The 22,879-nt window shown below is 31.1% G+C and overlaps 2 protein-coding genes across 2 annotated transcripts; both read left to right on the top strand.

The window, feature by feature from the left end:
* Positions 1-1,778: 1,778 nt before the first annotated feature.
* LOC137812563 (protein BONZAI 1) lies at positions 1,779-15,129 on the top strand. Its single transcript, XM_068614635.2, has 16 exons — positions 1,779-2,069; positions 2,169-2,216; positions 3,332-3,480; positions 3,577-3,622; positions 4,407-4,463; positions 4,726-4,911; positions 5,002-5,136; positions 7,708-7,769; positions 7,869-7,971; positions 8,048-8,162; positions 13,278-13,354; positions 13,427-13,564; positions 13,645-13,809; positions 14,254-14,367; positions 14,491-14,587; positions 14,674-15,129. Exons 1-16 carry the CDS (start codon positions 1,923-1,925, stop codon positions 14,766-14,768), a joined length of 1,734 nt encoding a protein of 577 aa, XP_068470736.1. The 5' UTR covers positions 1,779-1,922; the 3' UTR covers positions 14,769-15,129.
* A 4,809-nt stretch (positions 15,130-19,938) lies between these two features.
* On the top strand, positions 19,939-22,879 carry LOC137809532 (ethylene-responsive transcription factor ERF114; the record flags this gene model as incomplete). Its single annotated transcript, XM_068610640.2, has 2 exons — positions 19,939-20,194; positions 22,205-22,879. Coding segments are annotated over 2 exons (678 nt in total), but the record flags the coding sequence as incomplete, so codon positions are not given.

Genomic DNA, 22,879 nt, shown 5'->3' with positions numbered 1-22,879 from the left:
CTTTTATTCCATCAAACACCTTTTTCATTTTCTATTTTCATATTCAAAATTCAAAATATGAGAAGTCGCAATTTTCTTTCAGAACCATGAAATCGACCAATAAGTGTTGTTTTTCAATTATAAAGTACAAAATGAAAATGCAATGTATGAATTTACTTTTCTTTTTTATTCATTTGTGCTGATGCAAATAATGTCATAAAATACATGAAGACAACAATTTAATCAAACTTATTACAAAACTATTAAAGAAAACAACAACAAAAAGAATAGTGGGATTTTATTCATTGAATAAAAAGTTGAAAGGGAAAAAACCGTATAAGATAAAGGTGCACTAATGGGAATGAAAGAGGTTAGTCTATGAGAAAGAGAGGACTTAGGGAAAAAATGGGAGACACATTAGTTTATGAGCAAAAGAAGTGAGAAAATGAACCATGAGAGGGGAGAACAAACAAGCGAAACACTTACATTTTGAGATTTGATTGAGAAGGTTAAGAATAAAGGGGTGGTGGTGATGGAGGATATGAATGGGAAGTGGTTGACGATGGTGGTGGTAAAGGATATGAACAATTTAACTGAGTCTCTCTATGGGTCAAATGCAAAGAAAAGAGAAGCATATTTAATGATTAATGTTGATTGAACAATTAACGATAAATTTATAGTTTATTGCTTAATGGTGTCACATGTGTTGTAATGATAAAAAAAATGCGAATACACGCCCAAGAGGAATTATGTTTTCATTAGTATTATTAGAACAACTCTAATAGTTAATGTTGATTATGATATTTTATTCTTATACGAGTTATATTTTTTTTTCTTAAACAAAATTAATGATGCAAGAGTGATGATATAAACAATGTCATCATTTACTTATAATAACAAAATTTGTTAAACCATATTACTTAATTACACTTCATTCAAATATTAATTGTTATATATTATTATTTCATTTGTTAAAAGGTATTATAACAAATGTTTAAAATGATTAGTAATAAGCACGGTACAAATAAGAGCATAAAGGATTCTAATCATATGCATTCAAAATTATCATTGTTAATTATTATACACTACACAAAGAGGTCAAAAAAGCTGCAAATAGCTATTTCGAGGTTAGCAAAAGTCAACGTTAATATGATTTTTTTTTTTTTACTTTTATTTAAATAACTACTGATAAGAAGATTTGGGAAGTTCATATAACTATGTCAGCCGTTAAATTCAATGACGGTGAAGTAATTATATCAGCCGTTAAATACAATGACTTTATAAAATTGTTTTTAAATAGAAAAATTAATCAATATAACAAAAATAGTGTCTTTTCTTCAATTATAATTTATATTTTATATTTTTATATTAATTTTTAAGAAATTTTCATTTTTTTTTCTCGTTTAACTAATTTTGAATGTACTGGTTTAATATCGATTTTTATAAATTGATTACCAATATTACCAACTCATCCAACATAATTTTAAGGGCATTTTATATACAGCATGTTTGATAAAATTAAGGAATATGATAAATGAAAATTAAAATACTAGTTAGTAGGTAATATGTTAGTTGATTGAGTTAAAATAATATTAAATAGAAGTAATTATTAAATTAGCCAATACATTATAAACGAAAAAAAATAAAAAATAGAAAGTGAGAATAAAAATTCGATTTAGTATTATTAAAATACTGCAAGTTATTAAAATAATTTATTTTATTAAATAAGTTCATTTAGTCAAATAAGTTTTTAAACTAATTAACAATTATTTTGTGTACATAAAGAGTAACGAGAAAAAAGAACAGATAATTTGGTAATATGCAGAGTAGATACATAATAGGATATTCCGGGTCTTAAGTTTTCTTTTCTCGATATTCCTTTCAATTTTCGACTTTTTTTTTCACTGTCTTTCCAGTCACCTACTACACGTTTACTTCAGCCCATGGGCAACTGCTGCTCCGACGTCGCCGGCGGCAAAATGGCCGTTGGTGGCACCGCCTCCGACCATTACAACTCGGCCGGTCCCAACGACGCCGTCGATAACTTCTTCAGGTCTCGTGGCTATAACGGCCTCTTCTCTCAGATCGAGGTTCTCACTTTTTATTTCTTCTTCTCTTACCACTCCTAAGTCGCTTTACTTCAATTCGCATCTACTTTAGTAGCTTTATCAATCGCTTTTCTCTTGCAGTTGTCGTTTTCTGCTTCTGGCTTGCGTGATCGGGATATAATCTCTAAGGTTTGTCATTTTAGCCATTGCATGAATCTCAACCTCTTTGAACGCATTTGAATTGCAGTTTTTTTAATGAATGAGGTTCTGATACTGTTAGGGAATCTCGGTCTCTGAAAAATCCTATGCTCAATTGACAATTGAGATGATTTGAGATGGTAGTTTGGCTGTTGTAATTTTACAGTTGTCAATTTCTTTATCTGTTTCTTTAATTTTCTTTTATAGCTATTTCTTTATTCATTTACTTACTCCGCTGATGTTAATCTCAGTTTCATACTGGCTTAATTATGTTTTGTTTCTGAACTATTTATCTTAGACGCGCCTCGTTATTCACGTACAGGAAAAATTGATAATAGGAAAATTCTGAAGTAGTGATAATTAGTTGTTTTTTAGTTCTAGAAATTTGGGGTCGTGCATTTGTGAATTGCACATCTCTAGCAGCGAGTTTGTATGTTTTGGTGTGAATTCCGAACAGGGGTAATGCCATGTGTTTTAGTTGTATCGTATCATTCTGTCATCACAGAACTTACTTTTTGAAAGAGAAACATCTAAATCTAGCTGAAAGAGGTGATGGAGTGTATTCATATGTGTAGGAGCGTTTCTTGAATGAGAAAATCCTAGATTGAGATTTGAAATATGCCTTTTGTTAAAATAGTATTTGGGAATGGCCCTTATCGTGTGCGCACCACAGATATTTCATATTTTAAAGGAAAATTCAGGTCAAATACAAGTTGGTTCTCTTATGCGGAAGATGCATACAAACGTTGGCCTAACTCTTATTAAAATACTAACAAGTGAATTCTTTTGACAAAATAAATTGTAGTGAGCATGAAGACTCAAACAGAATATCTTAAAAATGAAAAGCTTAATAACTTTCTTTTTGTTCCTGACAAAAACAAAGTATGCCCGTGCCTCATCCTTACATGGTTGTAAAGGATGTAGGCATATTGATCTAGACCTTGTTAAAATAGTTCAACAAACAAACTACATGGATCAACAAGGTCATTTCGATTGTCTGTTTGGATGTACTGATTGTGATTCTTTAAATAAAATGTCATGCTTTTAATAGCTAGTATTCTCATTAATCAAATGCATGATTATTGTGTACCGCTTCATCTCTGTAGAGTGATCCAATGTTGGTTCTTTATGAAAAAGGAAGAAATGGAGCACTCAAGGAACTTGGCCGGACAGAAGTAATTCTGAATTCATTAAATCCTACATGGATTACTAAACACACTCTCACTTATCATTTTGAGACTGTTCAGAATTTAGTGTAAGTTTAAATGTTGATGTTTTTACTTCCAACAAGGCGCATGAACATTTTTGTTGTTTCACCAGGAACTGTTCTGTAAAATTTCTTTCATAACAGGTTTCGTGTGTATGATGTTGATACTCAGTTTCACAATAGTGTAAAGGTATAGTGTTTATTATGTCATATACATTTTAGTTTTCCTTCTTCTTTTCTTAGTAAGATAATGGTTCTAAATATACATTTTTGCCATCAAACTAGATAATAGTTTACCATTTCCTGTTTCTGAAAGTTTTTTTTTTTTTAGAAACAGCTCAATGATTCTGAGAATCTTGTAATCTTATTTCTGTTAATTTTAGTTAAGGAAAATTGCGGAAAAGTATTGGTATTTTGATGTCATCTATCCTCATATTTCACACGCAACTGTTTTGACTTCAAATGTATTTTATGCCTTATTATATGATGTGGCGTATCAGTTAAATTTTCATTATTTTACCTCCGAGACTCCTAGATTCACTTTTCTTTAGTTGAAGGTGTTTATTCTGTAGGGAAAACTTGCATGCTATATGCTGCAATGCTACCTTTTCTGTATGAATATGTGAATTCACAGTTCTGAAGCATTTAGGGAGGGCAGTAAATTTTTTTGCATACTTGGTATACATCGCTCACTGGATGAGATTTTTTTGGTTGCTGCTATTTACACAATTAGATTCCTTACAGCCTTCATTGTGCACCCCTGGAGATAACAACACCACTTTTACATTTTTCCTAATGGTTCTGATTATAATCTCTTTGCAAGGGTGTGCAAAAATACTTTACAAGTTCTTTCCCTGAAAGTGTATTAATTTTTGTATCTGGACATTTTTACTTGCTAGTTCATTAGATGTGATAACATATTGATAAAGCATGAGGATAGAAGTCCACATTGTAAATATTTCTGTCTTATGCAGATGCTTAAGCTAGAAGAGCAGGAACATCTAGGTGAGGCAACCTGTGCATTATCTGAGGTAAAGTAGAGACTGTTTTTGTTCTCTGATATCTGACAACCGAAAGAAAATTCATTTCACACTCAATGAAGCTATATTTTTACCACTAATTTCTAGCACTATTGCTGTTTTTTCCCCTGTAAATTGGGTAAGTACCAAACATTTTGAAATTTTTTGGTTCCAAGATATATACTCTCAAATTATGCTGTCCTATCGATTCTGAAAATAAAATAGCATCCAGAACAAATGTATCCATCAACAATAACAAATTTGACCCGTGCAGATAATAACAAAGTTTGATCGATCAATGGCATTAGATTTACACGCAGAAGATTTTAGCAGATCTACCCAGTCCCGAAACTGTGGAAAGCTCTTGGTGCACGCCGAGGAATCTGTTAGCTCAAAGACAACAGTGGAGATGACACTCAGGAGTTCTGATTTGGAATATAGGGATCTCTTCTCAAGAAGTGTACGTGTATCTTTGTCTTTTTTAACTTTTTGTTAGCCATTATGAGGAACAACGATTATTAACTAAGACATGCTTTTATTTGTCCCACAGGATCCCTTTTTATTGATATCAAAAGTTGTGGAAGGTGGTAGTCATATTCCAATTTGCAAAACAGAAGTTGTAAAGAACGATCTCAACCCAATATGGAAGCCCGTGTTCATGAATATTCAACAAATAGGAAGCAAGGTATAAAACTAACGTACAGTGATGTTTTGTCTGTTGAATTTTACAGAGTATATTGAAAAGAGAAATGGAAGAATAATTTACTAACTATTAATAGGACTGTAAACAAATGTGATGTAAAAATCCTCAATATTCCTATCCATTCTAATATGTTAGGTCAAGTGTAGTCCATCTAGTACAATCCAGGGTATTCCAATTCCCAAAGACAAGGTCAAATCAGTGAAGAAAAACTCAACTTGAATAGGCCAAACGAACATAGTTGACCATCGTAAGGAAATGTGAAGGAAGCTAAAACACCAATTAGGAAAATCACAATTCTAAGTTACAAACACAGAAAGAAAATATTGTGGAGTTGTAGATAAGAACCTTGGGTGAAACACATCACAAAAGCTAGTCATTATAGTTGAAGAGCCCAAGGCCTTATAAACCACACAATAGAATACCATCCCTACTTCCAATGTTAGGCTCAAGGCCCATACCTTGCAATTGTATCCTAACGGTTCTATTGTTTGAAAACTCCACGGTGAAGGCAACCATGGGTTGGGGCCAGAATATCGTGCTGAAAGTTAAGGATTAGATGGAAAATAGAAAACAAAATGCAAATTAGTTTACTAATGGGACTCTATGTAATGTTGTTATGAAAAGCATTAATGTTGTACATGTACTACCATTTATGGCAATATTTATGTTGCACTTTACACATGTTTAATGCAATTATACTCCTAAGCTAATATGATTGTTAAAATAGCAATAATACTTATGTGATAATGACATTTTTGCCAAGCTTTCATATTTTTATAAACATATTTTACTTTTGATTGCCTATGAAAGTAAAGATCCATATAATTGATTTCAAAATTTTGCTCAAATGAAAGGTTATTGCATTTTTTTTCCATAACTATAAAATTATATAGTTAGAATTATTCAATTGTCTGCCATTGCCACCGTCGAAAACTTCGACCACCAACTCTACCATCGGACTCGAGCTGTCAAATGATTCTAGCTCTTCTGGTCTCGCATACATTGGAGCAGCAACACTCCCTAATGTTCATCATCTTCCTCTGTCCGTTCTTCCAATTGGAGCTAGATTCATCTCAACGTCTTCTTCCCATATCTAGTTTGTGCTTGGTGATTGTGTTACGGGTTGCATCAATTATTCCATGATGAGGTCAGGTGGACCAAGTCATAATTGAATTGTGGAATTTGGGCTGTTATGTTTTTAAGTAGAAAAAGTTGTGCTATAACTATTAGTTTTTGACCTAGTAATAAGTGTTTAATCTTATAGATTGGTGTCTACTATTTGTCACTCCTCCCTTTTGTGGACTTTTCTCTCTCTCCCATTACTATTTTATCTGTCTTCCAAGTGACCCATGGCTAGTCATGTTCCTGGTAGGTTTGAATCTTCAATCTCTACGATGTCAATTACTTACTATACGATGACAAGTTAGATGCACTAATTATGACACCTGGGCCTTTGATATCAAGCTTTGGCTTAAGGGATATGATTATGTTGGCCATCTCATCGATAGAGTTGCCTCCATCGATGAAAAGGAACACCCTCGTTGGACCAAAGTTGATACCCAAATTTGTAGCATTTTTCAGTCAACTATTCATCCTTCCGTGACCCATGAGACATGTTCTGGGGTTTGAGAGCAAGCTCAAATGCTATACATCAATGATACTCAATGCCTATGTTGTTTGCCACAATCTCTTGATTATCATAGCCCCTTGTCGCATTGATGGCTCCATGGTTGAGTACTTAGGAAAAGTCCATGGTATTTTTTACACGACTTCAACGAACTCTTGCCTCCTGCTTCGACTCCTGCCCAAGAACTCAAGCAACAACAAACTTTCTTTATGTTAATGACATTGTATGGGCTTTCTAGACGAATATGCATTAGTTTGTGATCATATTTTCGGATCTCCAACTATGCCCACCTTGATCTCCACTTGGGCAAAGATGAATATTCCATTAGTTGACAAATGTCTTAACCAAATCATTGCATGATCCTAGAATTGATTATATATGTAAAAAACTTAGTTCATATGATTTATATGCTCCAATTTAGGGGGAGTGTTAAATGTATTTTATGTATGGGCTTGAGCCCATCTCTATATAATGTTGTGCTACACTATGTATTACATGTATGTGTTTGTATGTTTCTCTGCTGTGCAACACTCTCAGGGATTCTATCACACGTGATTTCTACATTTCTCTCTACATATAGTATTGGGTTTTAGTTGGTGTTAACTTGTAATGAAGGTATGCTGCTGGTATACCACTGAAGTCCATTGAAAGCATGCATACATTGTTATCATAAGGACTGCCTGATGCATGCGATGTCCACCATTATAGAATGGTTGAGATTTCAGTGATTAAAGTGACCACCAAGCCAGAGTCCTACAACCTTATGGTTGCAGAAAGGGTCGTTATCCATTTATTGTTAACATAGGGAAATTTGTCCCTACTTCATCACATATTTTATCCTTTATTTTTGGGGTGTTTTTTTGAACTCTGGCATAGACATGCTGGCATACTGGAAGCTATCTCATTCTCATTTTTATTGTATACAGGAAAATCCTTTGATACTGGAGTGCTATAATTTTAATAGCAATGGCAAACATGATTTGATGGGGTAAGCAGCAGTTAACTTTTTCAGTCATTTGTACTTTGTCCCTTAAATCTACTTCTAGGATAAAATGCATATTAGGGTTGTTTATTCTTGTTTTATCAGAAAAATGCAGAAATCTTTGACGGAGCTGGAGAAGCTTTTTTCCAGTGGCCAAGGAGGAAATTTTAGTCTGTCTACTGCTGCGAGTCATAATCCTCAAAACAAGGTTTTATTTTCTTAAAATAAGTTCATTTCCATCATTAATTCCTCTATATTTTCCTGAAAGTTTAGCTATAATGCAGATGTTAAAGGGTAGGTTATACGTTGACAAATATGCTGAAAGTGTCCAATATTCCTTCTTGGATTACTTGGCTGGGGGGTTTGAATTGAACTTCATGGTGGCTGTTGATTTTACAGGTATATCATATATCTCCAGTTGTGCCAGCCTGATAAATTATTTTCTGGGTTGTAACAAATGTCGTAATTAATGTCAGGTATATATGTGTGCATAAAATAGTCGAGTGATACATTTAGATAATACTTCCTTTGGACTCAAATATAAGCAAGAAAAGGGCCATGTCTATTGAACTTAAATATAAACAAAGTCAAACCAACTCAATCCTATTTAAAGCTATTATTTCAAAATTCCATTTATGTTTAAACTTAGGCACCATACCGTCCCCAATAAATATGATTGAGGGTAATTTAGAAAAAGTACTTACTTATTTTTTGAAATGAAGAACATTAACCGAATTTCGATAGCATTCTTAATCAATGTGAAATTAGGTAATTTTGCTTATTGAATTCATAACATGGGAATTTGTTTTTAGTGTTTTGGGTCTTTGGATATATGATTATTTAGTTGAAATTTGCATATTCTATTCCTATTTTAGTTTTGAATTTTTTTTAGTTTAAAAAGTTTTGTTGAATCTCCTATACATCTAGTGTAGGGTTGCAGTATTTCAACTTTAATTTATCTGTAAGTATTGTTTTTCCTCAATATTTTCTTGGTTCCCCTTTTCTTCTTTTACATAACTTAGATTGTCAAATGTTGCTAATTTATGGTCGATGTTACTTTTGCAAAAACTTACATGAGAGGAGTCACTAACCCATGGAAATCGTCTAGTTATTATAGAAGTAGGTAGGTATTATGATATTTAACAGAAATTGATGATAGAATTTCAGAGAATATGAAAAATAAACTGTAACAATATTACTGAGGAATGAAAAGTTGGTTACATTAGATAGCTATGAGTCATTTATAGTGGGCAGAAAATAGAGATGGGTCAGACACAACTATCGCCAAATAACTGCCTGGAGAACAGAAAAGCTACAGCCTAATAACAAAACAAAGAGATATATTGAAGCAAAAGTGTTTTTTATTACTTATACAAATACCCCCTCAAATCCAGTTTGGATTATAAATAGATTAATCAAATGAGAAGTAAACAAACGAGAAGGAGAAAGAGATTTTGTAAGCATGTCAGCTCATTGATCTACTGCAGGAACGTCATCTAGTTATTGTAGTGGTAGATATTATGATATTTAACAGAAATTTATAATAGAATTCAGAGAACATGAAAAATGAATTGTAACAATATTATTGAGGAAAGAAAAGTTGGTTACATCAGATAGCTGTGAGTCACTTATTGTGGGCACAAGATAGAGATGGGTCCCAATAACTGGCTGGAGAACGGAATAGCTACAGTCCAATAACAAAAAATGAGATACATTGAAGCAAAAGTGCTTTTTGTTACTTATACTAATACCCCCTCAACTCAAATTCAGATTGATCTATAAATAGATTAATCAAACGAGGAGAAGGAGAAATATATTTTGTAAGAATATCATCTCGTTGATCTACTGCAAGAACATGGATGTGAGGATTCTGTTTAGGTAATTTTGCTTGGTTCTCTAACAAAAACCACTTCCAACTCAAGATGCTTGGTTCTTGCATGTAAAATTGAATTAAGACCAATGCAACCATGCTGAGATTGTTACAATAGTTAACTGGCATGTAATGAGAAACAGCAAGGTCAGACAATAATGATTGAACCCAAATAGCTTCTGTTGTGGCCAAAGCAAGACTGTCATATTCAGCTCCAGTATTTGATCTTGCCATAACTATTTGCTCTTTTAGACCACCATCAGACAAGATTTGGACTAAAACACATAAGCTCCTGAGCTAGATCTGCAATCATCTGATTAGCAGTCCAATTGGCATCACAATAAGCATTCAAGGAGAAGGGTGTAGAAAGAAAGGCAAGAGATATAAACCCGTTGTGGTGGTGCCTTTTAGATAGTGCAAAATGTGGTTTACAGCAGTCCAATGAAGAGGTGAAGACCTGTACTGCCATACTTTATATACATCAAAACTAATTTCTGGATGTGTGATAGTTGCATATTGAAGTAAGCCAACAATAGACATTTGAAATGATGGATCCAGTAAAGGACAGAACCATCTTTGGTAAGCTTGCATCCTCCTACCATTGGTTAGGTAATAGGTTTGGCCTCCAACATATTAGTCTTAGAAATTATACCCTAAATGTACTTGAACGGAGTAAGATAGAGAGAAATCATTTGACTGATAACCAGCTTCAATTCCGATAACTCTGAATTAAACTATTTCATAAGAGTTTGTAGAAGAGGAGTTTTGTTTCCTGTGATGATAATATACGCATAAACTGTGGCACCTGTTTTAGAGTATATGAATAATGAGGAATCACATTGATGAGGCAATTTTTAATATTTCAAGACAAGCTTGCTTAAGACCATAAATAGCCTTATTCAGTTTACAGACCATGGACTTATCTTCTGATTCAAGTCCAGGCGGCTGGCACATTGGCACATAAAGACCTCGTCTGTGAGATATCCATCTAAAAAGGCATTGTTTTACATTCAATAAATAAACCTATAGTAAGGTTAAGAACACCTATTCCTAGAAATCATATCTAAGAAATCTGGAACGCCATCCCACTACTGGTTACATCTTTCTTTTATACCAAAGCATTGAAGCTCATTAGCATAATGTTTCCTTTCCTATAAATATGAGAAACATGAAATCTCATTTTTACATTTAAACTTTATACTATGTCATCTAAATCAAAGATACCAAAGAACAATATGATTATTGGTATGACCAACATTGAGTCATTCTCCAGCCACAAGTTATATTTTGGTACCTCTACCTAATTGTAGCCCCTCCTTTGGTAACCTATTTTCCTTTCGTGGTGAATTTTCGGCCATTTAGAAACAAACTTTGGTAGCAAGGTCAATTGCTGAAGTAGAGTATTGAACTTGGTCGACCATTGCTACATCTAAACTTCTGTGGGTCGAGTTCTTGCTAAATGTTTTGCGAATTCAGATCCAACACCAATCATTTATTGTGATAATGAGAACACCTTTGCTTTGGCTCACAAACCTTTTCTCCATTCCAGAACTAAGCTTATGGAGCGATGTTTGAGAATGGGTTCTTAACAAGTCATTGATTGTTTTCTATCCAATGTTCTTGCTCAACTCAAGTTGTTGACATTATGTCAAAGCCTCTTCCTAAGGTTAGGTTCTACTCATTGAGGAACAACCTCAAGGTTCTGTGTACCTCACAAAGCAGAGTTTGTAGGGAGTTTATTAGAGTAATAGAGTTCTTCTCGTATGTTTTTTATAAGCCAATCAGCTAACTGCCACATAAACATAGTTTGTTAGGATCCTTGTAAGCTGATTGGCTAATTGTCACATCAGCATAATTTGTTAGTTAGGATCCTTGTGAGCTGTTGGAATCATGCCAGATCAGCATAGTTTGTTAGCTTCTATTGTACTCTTCATATAATTGATTTTTTCCATTGAAGAGATAAAAAAATTGAATAACAATTCAAAAAAATTAAACCTCTCTTTATCTTAGAACTCCAGGTCTCTAAATTCTACATTCACCTAGTGATATGAAATCCACTTCTAGACATTGTGTATTGATTGGAGGAAATTTAGTATCATGGAAAAGTAAGAAGCAAAATGTGTGGCAGGATCAAGTGTTGAAGTAGAATACATGGTCATGACTTTAGTACTTCTGAACTCATATGGCTAAAACAACACCTTAAAGAACTTAAGTTTGAAGGAGGTAATCCAATGGTGTTTGTGATATTTTCAAACAACTTTGCAAATTGTCTACCAAATATATTAAGGATGATTGCTAGTTCATTAGGGAAAAAATTGAGTAAGGAGATATTGACACAAGCTTTGTCAACTCTATGTGTTGGAAGATATATTTACCAAACCTATGAGGGGGCTCACGTGACAAAGTGTAGCTTGTCTTTTGAACGAGCAATCAACACCTTTTATCTTATAAACTGACTTGCTTCCTATTGGGCCAGCTGCTGGTGGAGGGTCCACAAAGCACCAAGTTTTGTTTGTTTCTAATCTTGAGCTTGGCCTGCATAGCATCTTGCCATCACATGCATTTATTTGCCTCTGCATGAAAAGCTGGTTCACTGTCAGATGAGGGTGACTTCACATACCTGTGATGTTATGCGGAGGAGAGATTTGAAGTCATTGAGACTAAGTGGCCTTTTTGTTGAGCACACATTGACCTTTATGGGCTTGGCTGGGAATCCACTTGTTGAGAAGGCAGTGTTGATTGGTCATCACGAGAAGTTCGATGAGCTGAAAATGTTGACACTTGTGATGGAATTACATAAGATCAAGGTTTCCCTTGTGAGAGTATCCACTAGGACAAATCCTTGTGTCATCTTTTAATCCTGAAAATGTACCCTTTCTAGCTTGTGTGCTGAACTTGCTTCCATGAGACTGCAACTTGCCATATAGTAAGTAAGACAAGCTTCCTAATGCCCAGAGAGTACTAAGATCAGGAGAAGTACCATATAGGTGCTCATTGGGTGATTTATTTTGAAGAACGTGAGACAGTACTCTTTTATAAGGTAGAGCATGAAGGACAACATGTGACCAAACATTTTTTGGAAGCTTTGCTTGAAACGTCAAGGCTCCTCTTATTGAGAAAGTGTTTGTGGCAGTGTTGCACGAAGGTAGAATTTGTTCAAAACCAGGCATAATCTGTTTGCTTTATATTTTAATTAAAAAACTTAGTGTCAGTATGACTGGTACGATTTTAATCCCAGCTGATAGCTGATAGTTATATTAATTATATTTTTTTAGTTTCTATTGTAGTTGCTTTGTGTGGTGTTGAATTTAAAGGTCTTCTTCGGACATATTTGATTTTATGTTTAATTTTGAATATTATATATTATGACATTTATAAGTGAAGTTTAATTTCGAATATTATATGTTATGACATTTATAAGTGAAGTTTAATTTTCAATATTACGAATTTATGAATATTATACTATTTTGTGTTTAATATTGCTTAATATATTTTATTAAAATTAATTGAACTTTGAAGCACTAATTTCATTAATTCAAGGACCGGTTCAATTTTAGAAATTCTATTTGAAACTTTCATCTAACATTCTGGCTAGTATGTGGATGCTATGTGTTTTCATTGACTTAACTCCTCTTGTTTACCAGCTTCAAATGGAAATCCACGCCTTCCAGATTCTTTGCATTATATTGATCCTTCAGGACGACCAAATGCATACCAGAGGGTGAGAAATGATTCTTGGTTTGGATTTCACAACTTTATATGTCACTGATCCATATTGTATCATCCTTTCCAGGCAATTTCAGAAGTTGGGGAGGTCTTACAGTGTTATGATTCAGATAAGCGATTTCCTACATGGGGATTTGGAGCACGACCAATTGATGGTCCTGTCTCCCATTGTTTCAACTTGAATGGAAGCAGCCATTACTGTGAGGTAGGAATGTTAAATCTGATCTTGCTTTTGTTGTCATATTAAGATAGTTTAATAATAATTACAAGTCTGTTTTTTTGCAGGTGGAAGGCATCCAAGGAATCATGAAGGCATACACAAGTGCCCTGCTTAACGTTTCCCTTGCAGGACCAACTCTTTTTGGACCTGTCATAAGCAATGCTGCACTGATTGCAAGCCAATCTGTAGCAAATGGCGGAAGAAAGTACTTTGTTTTGTTAATCATCACAGTAAGAGTTTGAATATGCAGTTTTTATTACTATTGCTTTTTGGTCTGTGAAAATGTATTAGTTATAATTTTTGTAGGTGGAATTTTGATTCCACTCATTAAAGTGAGAAAGTGTGTAAACTGAGAAAGGGTGCATTAACTCATAATTAAGTTCACTGAGGTAAGTCATATTTTGAAAACTTAATTATTGAAAATGTTAATTCCACTGTGACCCATTCCATCGTAATTTTTCCCTAGTACAAAATGTGACTAGTGCTTATCTAGTTTCGAAAGTATTTTTTTTAGCATGGCCATAGCTTGTATTGTTTGTATTTGTGTTAGCTGACGCATACCAATATTTGTGTTCCACACACAAGAAAATTTGCCTCCTGAGAACATTTTAAGATTTTTGCATCAACTTGCCTTTCCCATTGCCGGTGCTGAAATTTGTTTAATATCCTTTCAGGATGGAGTAGTGACAGATCTCCAAGAAACAAAAGATGCTCTCGTTAAAGCATCGGATCTACCATTGTCAATCCTTATTGTTGGTGTTGGAGGAGCCGATTTCAAAGAAATGGAGGTATATAGACTAGATAACATGTGGCACTTTACACACAAAATCACAATTGTTTAGCATCTAAGGCATCGAGCTGTGTCTGGTATATCACTGCAGAGCTTTATGTAGTTTTGTTCAATGTCACAGATTTTAGATGCGGACAAAGGAGAGAGGCTTGAAAGTTCATCTGGTCGCGTTGCTTCACGTGATATAGTCCAGTTTGTTCCATTTCGTGACGTTCAAAGTAGGTATCAGCATGTTTGCAAATCATGACTTTTTGACAAATGGTGTCTAACTTAGCAATCTCTTGCAACCTTCTTCCTATTGCAGGTGGAGAAATTTCAGTTGTTCAAGAACTTCTAGCTGAATTACCTACTCAATTTTTAACTTACGTGCGGAGCAGAAGTATCCAACCGAATGTCTAGTCATGTAAATTTAAATTTTTTCTATTCATTGATATTGTGCAATTTCCACGCCCTTCATTAGAAGAAAAGGGCTTAAGGGCCGAGAACTCATGCTTTGTTCTAATTGTTAATGTTGTTTAACGTGTCAAGATGAGTTCGACAGTCCCATCGAGCCACATAATTGGAATTTCCTTTTCTTCTCATGTTTTTTGGGGGACGGTCTCAAGTTCGGTCGGTCCCCAAAAAATCTACTCTTGTACAAAGAGTAGCCCAAATTTCTCATTATATGTTCTAAGCATATTTATATATTTATTTTTTAATGAATGAATTTAAAAATATGGAGGTTCTATCCTCCACTAATACATAGAGGATTTATAATAAATCCATGCTATGTTGTTACAGTTTACTTTCCTCATTGATTAGGAGCCTTCCAGGTTATATTATGTAAACTATCCTTGTTCCAACTAGCATTTGTGAACAAAATTAAGCGTCTTTGTAAGAATTAGATCTAGGATGCACCCTTCATCTTCACAAATGCAATTCATTTTATTGGAAAAAGGTACACACCAAAATGGATGCCACCAACAAAAGCGTGGTGATCATATTCATCCAACTGTATTGAATTCTCTCTCACACACATACACATTTTTCATTGAAGTTCACATCCTAGTTCATTGCATTTGTTGCATCACGGTGGTAGAATGATTGTCATGATGAAGATAAAAGGCCATAATAAATAGAAAGATTTGTATTTTAGACGTTTTATTCTTTCAATTCAGACTTTAATGTTCGAATAATTATCACATAATTATGATGCAGGTATTCTTGCTTGGACAAGTCCACATTGGTTAAACAGTAATACTACTGTTCTTTTTTTTTTTTTACTATATTAGATATTATAATTGCAATATTCAATTTCTTTTTCTATGAAAGTTATTCTCTATTAGTTCGTTTCCAGAATATGGTCATATTTGATTTTGTAAAATGCAATGTGGCCTCACGTTGGTTAACTAACCCTAACTATGGAATGAGTTTATTTTAACAATTTTACTTAATTTAATTTAACTAACCCTAAACAATGAAACTCTATTAATGTTTGAGTAAACAAAGTTATAAACATGGTGAAAAACGAGTTTCATGAGCATTGGTAAGAAATAATAATATTAGATTTCTTTCTGGTTTTCCTTAATTATTTTATGGATATAAATGATTCATAATAAAATTAAATTGATCCCGTAATCATCATATGTACTAGCAGAAATACATACGTTATCGTGTGTGTCCGTATTTTTCAAATATCTTTAAAATTTTGTTATAGACTAGCGGGAACACAGTCACTGATGTGTATTCGCATTTTTTATTTCTTTAGTATTTCTTTTATTTTTTAAAAATAATTTCTCTTAATAACATTAAAATGAGAAGTTAAAGAGTAGTGGAGAGAGAAAGTGGGAAGTAGGTACCTAGGAGAGAGAAAGTGGAAAGTAGGACATGTGGGTTATGTGTAGTAGAGAATCATAAAATCTGTTTCTTAAACCAATTTTAATAAAAAAAATATCAGTTTAAATCAGAAAAGTAACGTACCAAATTTTCACTCTCCTACTAACCTGTGTAACCGCATTTTTTATTTCTTTAGTATTTTTTTATTTTTAAAAAACAATTTCTCTTAATAACATTAAAATAAGAAGTTAAAGAGTAATTAATTTTTTTATTTAATAGAAAAGAAGATCTTTAAAACAGAAAAGTAACTAATCAATCTCTCCATTTTCTCCACCCTCCAGTTAAATAATAATAATAAATAAAATAAATTTTAAAATTAAAAAATTGTTTTATTAATTTTTGAAATTATAAAATGTCCAAATAAATTAATACAATAAATTATTAGGTAAGAAGAAAATGGAAAAACAAATTAAGAGCAGTTAAGAGGGGAATAAGAAATGACACAATGACCATAATACAATAATAAAATTAAATATTAATATAAAGATAAAATAGGAAAAAAATTAAGAACAGCTAAGAGGGGAATCCCCTTTATATTAGGTATAGATAATGTATTATAGTTTATAATAATTGTAAATTTATTGAATTAATGAGGTAAGTTTATAAGTGTCATTATAAATTTTACTATATATTTCTATTTATATATGTTCTAAACACGAAAGTACTAATTTACAAATATGATAATTCTGTAACAATTATGTAAGAAGAAAACAATGAATTAAAAATAATGAGTTCTTTGTATACTATCAAAAAACAATGAATTATAATATATGCATTATTATATGTAAATTTAAATAATTATTTTCTTAAAAAAGTTGCATATGTATATGTGTATTTATTTTTGACAAAAGGATTTTTTTTTATCAAATTTGATAGTTTAGTTTTATCGGTTTGTTAATATGAGTCCTATCCAATAAAATAAATTTGCAAAACCGTGATTTATATGAATAAAAAAGTTTTATAACATCACGGTATAAAATCATTATACAAAGAAAATATATATTTAATCATTACATGTATTATTATAAACTTAATTTAGTAATTTTTGAATTTAAAAATGTAGTCATTTAAAAAATAAAATTATAAAAAAATGTGTAAAAAAAGAGATATATTCTTTAGAGGATAAATTATTATATATAGCCGTTATTTTTAAAGAAGAAGTTATTTAATTATTTTGAAATAAAAATAAATTATTTAATTATTTATCTTCAAATTCAATTTTTTCTAATTTTTTTAAAATTTAAATTTTTAGTTTAAAATAAATAACTTTCATATTTATTATATTTTAAGATTATAAAAGATAAAATTTTAAAAAAAATGTGTACAGGAATCCTCTTTATATTGTTATAGATATAATAAAACAACCCTTTTGAATTAATATTAATATGTTTAATTCATAGAATACACCTAATCACGTGGCATTATAGGGCCCTACTAATATCAGTTTTAATAATTCAAATCCACACTAGTTTATAATTCAATCTTTGGAAAAAAAATGTGTTATAAATTTTGTAAAATTTTATTTTGATTATTGTATTTTTATATTGACAAATTCTTTTTCCACTTTTAAAAATACATAATTGAACTTTTTATATTTAGTAACATTATTGTATCATCCCATTTTTATTAATTTAAGAATTATTCAGTCAATATAGTTTCACATGGCTTATGAGTCGAGGTCAATGACAATTTAAATACACATTACTCTCTTAATTCATCGAGATGCTTTTTAAAGACAAAACTGTGACGGAATCTCTAAAGTAAATAATACTTCAAATGTGATGATTTACCTTCATGATATTATCTCTTATAATTGAGGTCGGAACATTTATCAATTTAAAAATATACACATTTTAAAACTTTTTCTTAACTTTTATATCTAAAAGGAATTATATATGCTTTCATTTTCATTTTCATGTAATCATATATCTTTACTTTTTTCTTAACTTTCTTTTATCTAAAAGGAATTAAAAAGCAGTTTACTTTTAATTCTTGCTGGTTTTGTGAAAAACTATAGAAAATTACATAATTTTTAGAATATAATCACTGAGGTTTATAAAAATAATTATAATTAATATAAATTGATATTTATATTATAAAAATAAAGAATTAGCATGTAAAAATGATTATTAGAAAGTCTGATACAACATTAAATAATACAAGATTGTTCTTGTAATAATTACTTAATGTGGGACGTTGAATTTAAGTTATAAGTATACAAATATATAAAATAGTTGTAGAGAGTACTCTAGTATTAACTTTCATGTGTCTAGTACGTCACTTGCAAACACATACTATTCAGATAAACACTAAAACTAAACTAACTCAAGGAAAAAGGAAATCTAATAGATTTACTCTAACTAAAAATCTAATCAGATAATTTTGTAGGAAAAAGGAAATCTAATAGATTTACTCTAACTAAAAATCTAATCAGATAATTTTGTTTTTAGTTGCCTAAAAAGTGTGATGAGGGAGATGATCAAAATATGAGAAAGAAGGCAAAGGAAAAGAGAATAACTTTGTAAAAATGTGGTGATTATATATTAAAAAACATGAATAATTAATTATTATTTTTATATATATTCTTTATTTTAATAATAAAATATTTATGTGTCATTATAATTATATTATTATTTTTCTAAAACTATTTTTCTAGCTTCTAAAATACTTTTTGTAATACATTATTTGAAGGAAACTATAAAAAAAATATTGAAAGATGCGAAAACAATTGAGAAAGAAAACAAAAATCTTATAATAAAAGAATTATTTAAATAAAACGAAAGAAATGACCAATAAAAATAATGAAAATAATTTTTTTAGATTATTTAATAAATTATAAGTATTTTAATTATTTAAAAAAGAATGAGTATGCTAACAAGGATATGTACACATACTCCATCTAAAAAATTAATTAGATATTATATTCACATGTACTCACGCCGAGTATAAAAATCTTCCATTAAAATTTATATTCAATCAAATAATTATTTATTTTCAGTAACTATATAAAAAGCATACATGAAATCAAAATAATATTGTTATAATAAGATTGTTAATATGAGTTACAAAAATATTATTCATCTCTTAACATTACAACAAAATTATTAAATAAAATTAATTTAAAAAATTAAATAATTAAAAATGACTTAATTAAATATTATTTTATAAATTAAAATATTATTATCTAAAATAATTTATATTATTAATAAAAAATTATAAATTATTTTTTAAATTGATATTTAATTAATTATTAAAATTTAATTTTTATTTAATAATTTTTATTTTTTTAATAAAATAAGATAACCATGAAAAGGAAAGGTTTAATTAAAAAGTAAACATAAAAAAAGATAAAGTAAGAAAAGGAGACAGAAGAAGAATAAGGGAACAGAAGACTTTTGTGTTCCTCTTTCTTCAGTTTATTTGTAGTCCTCAGAATTTCATTCAAAAACCCTAGCTTCGTTTCCACTTCTCTTTCCTAGTTCCATTTCTTCTCCCTTTCCATGATCGCCTTTATGTTCGATCCACCCAAATACACTAACATCAACACACTTTCTTATCAGTTAGATTCAATTAGTTTGCACGTTCAGCAAAACCATAAACAAAATTTAGCAGTTAACACTCAGAATCATCGCTGAACAGCCAAGTGAAGAACTACCTATATATAGTAGGATACTTGATCGAACCTTTAACGTGATCGATCTCAGTTGCCAAAGTGGATCGAAAACATGGGAAGAGGCCACTTCCTTTGGAAGAAGAAGAAGAAGAAGCAGAAGAAAAAACGTTTCCGTTTTATTTTTCTCAGTCTAAGCAAGACATATCAGCTGTGGTATCAGCCCTTGTTGAAGTCATTGGTGGCAAACCACAGCACAAAGATCCAACAACAACAGTGTCTCAGTCTAGTGCTGTTGAGAATATTTCGAATTTACCATCACATCCACCACAACACCAAGGTATGTTCCTCCCTGTGCCATCATCATATATACTATATTAGACATTTTTTTTGTCTTTTTTCCATATAGATTGCTTTGGTAGTTGATTTGAGGAGTAATTAAGGACCATGGAATTAGAAGATAAGGTTGATGAATTGATGCATAAACAAGAATTATGTTCCCCTGTTGTGTTCATCTTTGTTAAAACCTGAAAAGGATATACTATTATATGTTATTACCTTGTGTAGCTAGAGCTATAGCAATCTTTAGGGTTTCTTGATTTGTCTCTCAAAATCATCGTGTGATCCTGCAAGTTACATCACGTGAGGCTCCTGCATATATATACATGAATGCTGTTTTGTTTACATTAATGTGTTGTTCATGGTTTTTCTCAATCTTGTTTCCCATGCACTTATATGATACTGCATAAAAAAATTTAATATTTTGTTATTACTTCTTTTTTACACACTCTTTACACCCTTTAATAATTATAGGACCAGGATAATTAACAACTCTTACTTTCTTTATACTCACGTTTACCACTCTTAATACCATTTCTGTTAATTATGATGTTGAATAAAATGTTAATGATGATGTGAACTAGAAAGAGAAAGAAGAAGTAAATTCTTTCAACAAAGCGTAAAAGAAATAGGATGAAATTATTGAAATTATTTTTATACCAATGTTATTAGTATATAGACACATTCCAGATAATGATGAAAACATGCCAAAGAAAAAAAGAAATTAAAGATATATAGATAAATTTTTCTTTTTGTGGTGTGAGAAAAAAAAAACTTGATTTATATAAGGAATTTTTTTTTTCTTTCTTTCCTTCCTTCACTCCAAACATACGGTAATAGCGATACAAAATATATCCCAGGACGTATAAGTACTATACTACAAGATTTATTGTTCTACGTTTTATTTGGTAGTGACAAATACACAAAATGTGTTATCTAAAGTTTGATGTTTGTATGCTAAACAACATGTTAATAAAGTACGCTGTTAATTATAGTGTATTTATAATACAATATATATAGTTTAAAGATTAGGGTGAAGACGATCGTATATAGTGTGGAAAAGAGCTGTGTGAGTTAGAACATTGAAGTTATCGTTGTGTGTAGTTATCAATGTGGGTAATTTATATTTTTCTGAAGTTGTGTTACCAGATAAAAGGTTGTTTCTTGTTTTTGTGATATATATATATTTATATTGACCATCTATCTTTTTATATGCTATAACTATGTTATAACTTTTAATATTTTTATATATTATTTAATTATAAATTTACTATTTATTATATATATTTATATTTATATTAAGAGTGGTATATAACTCACTGTCAAAGAATTATTTTTCTTTGAAACCAAACATAAAACTGGTATTTTTTATTAGGTCAGCGTAAATAAATAAAAAACTTTTAAAATACCAACTTTAAAAGAACTTCAAACCTAAACCCTAAAATTAATAATTCATATAAAATACATGTAGACTATATACCCAGACATGTCATGTTATATGCCATCTCATAATAGTTGTTAATATGTGACATGTCTATACTCACATTATTTAAATGATGAGAAAGTTTGTCTTAAATAATTATGAACACCAAAACTAATAATTTCTTTAAAAAAAATCAAGCACAAGATTTAATACACCTAAATATATATATATATATATATATATATTTATGGCATAAGTTATACACATAGTTATAAGTTTATATAAATATTATAAAACAATTTCATTGAAATAGGTTAGACATAACATAACATTTAAAAAAAAAATCTTTAACAGCCAGAAAAGACAAACCATTATAATAATATTTTAAATTAAAAATATATATAATTAAAATATTAGTTTATTAGTATGACCCTAAAATTGAATATCCTAAATGATAAAAGAAAAATATATGAAGTGTTTATAATGTTAAGTTATGAAAAGTAGCATACGTGAATGTGACGTGCGTGTGCATAACGAAAGATGCTCGCAAGGTGTTTGTTGAAATTCGTGATGTGTGTGTGTACGAAGGAAACGCAAGAAGACAGTATAGAGGAGTGAGACAGCGACCATGGGGGAAGTGGGCCGCGGAGATTCGCGACCCGAAGAAAGCAGCCAGAGTTTGGCTGGGAACTTTCCCCACCGCGGAGGCTGCTGCACTTGCTTACGATGAAGCAGCTCTCAGATTCAAAGGAACCAAAGCCAAGCTCAATTTTCCAGAAAAAGTTCATCGCTCAGGGGAATTAGGTTACCTCACAAATCGACCACCATCACTACAACCTTCTTCCACTTCCTTCCAACTGCTTCCTCGTCACACTGCAACTAATAACGATGCTATTGTTTCTTCGTCTTCTTCGTCATCTTCTTCAACCTTCTCCATGAAATCCGCAGCTTCTTCTTCCGAGCCTCCTACCAAACGAACATCTGATTTCGATGCCAAACAAAAACGCTGAGAACTTCAATACATTAATTAATTTGCATATCAGAGATTTTCATGATTTCTATGATCTACATATCCTATAGTTTTTATTAGAGACTTATAATAATATATATATTATGTATGGTGTGAAGGAAATAATAGTTGAAGTAGAATGTTGAGTGTGTATTTTTTTCATTATATGATATGATATGAACAATGTAGATGAAATAAATTAAGCAGAAGAAGATAGAACAGAGCTTATATGAGCTTTTACCTTGTGGAGACAA

The sequence above is a fragment of the Phaseolus vulgaris genome, chromosome 2 (assembly GCF_051622355.1).
Source record: "Phaseolus vulgaris cultivar YP4 chromosome 2, ASM5162235v1, whole genome shotgun sequence".
Taxonomy (NCBI): domain Eukaryota; kingdom Viridiplantae; phylum Streptophyta; class Magnoliopsida; order Fabales; family Fabaceae; genus Phaseolus; species Phaseolus vulgaris.
This window is presented reverse-complemented; position numbering and strand designations above follow the sequence as displayed.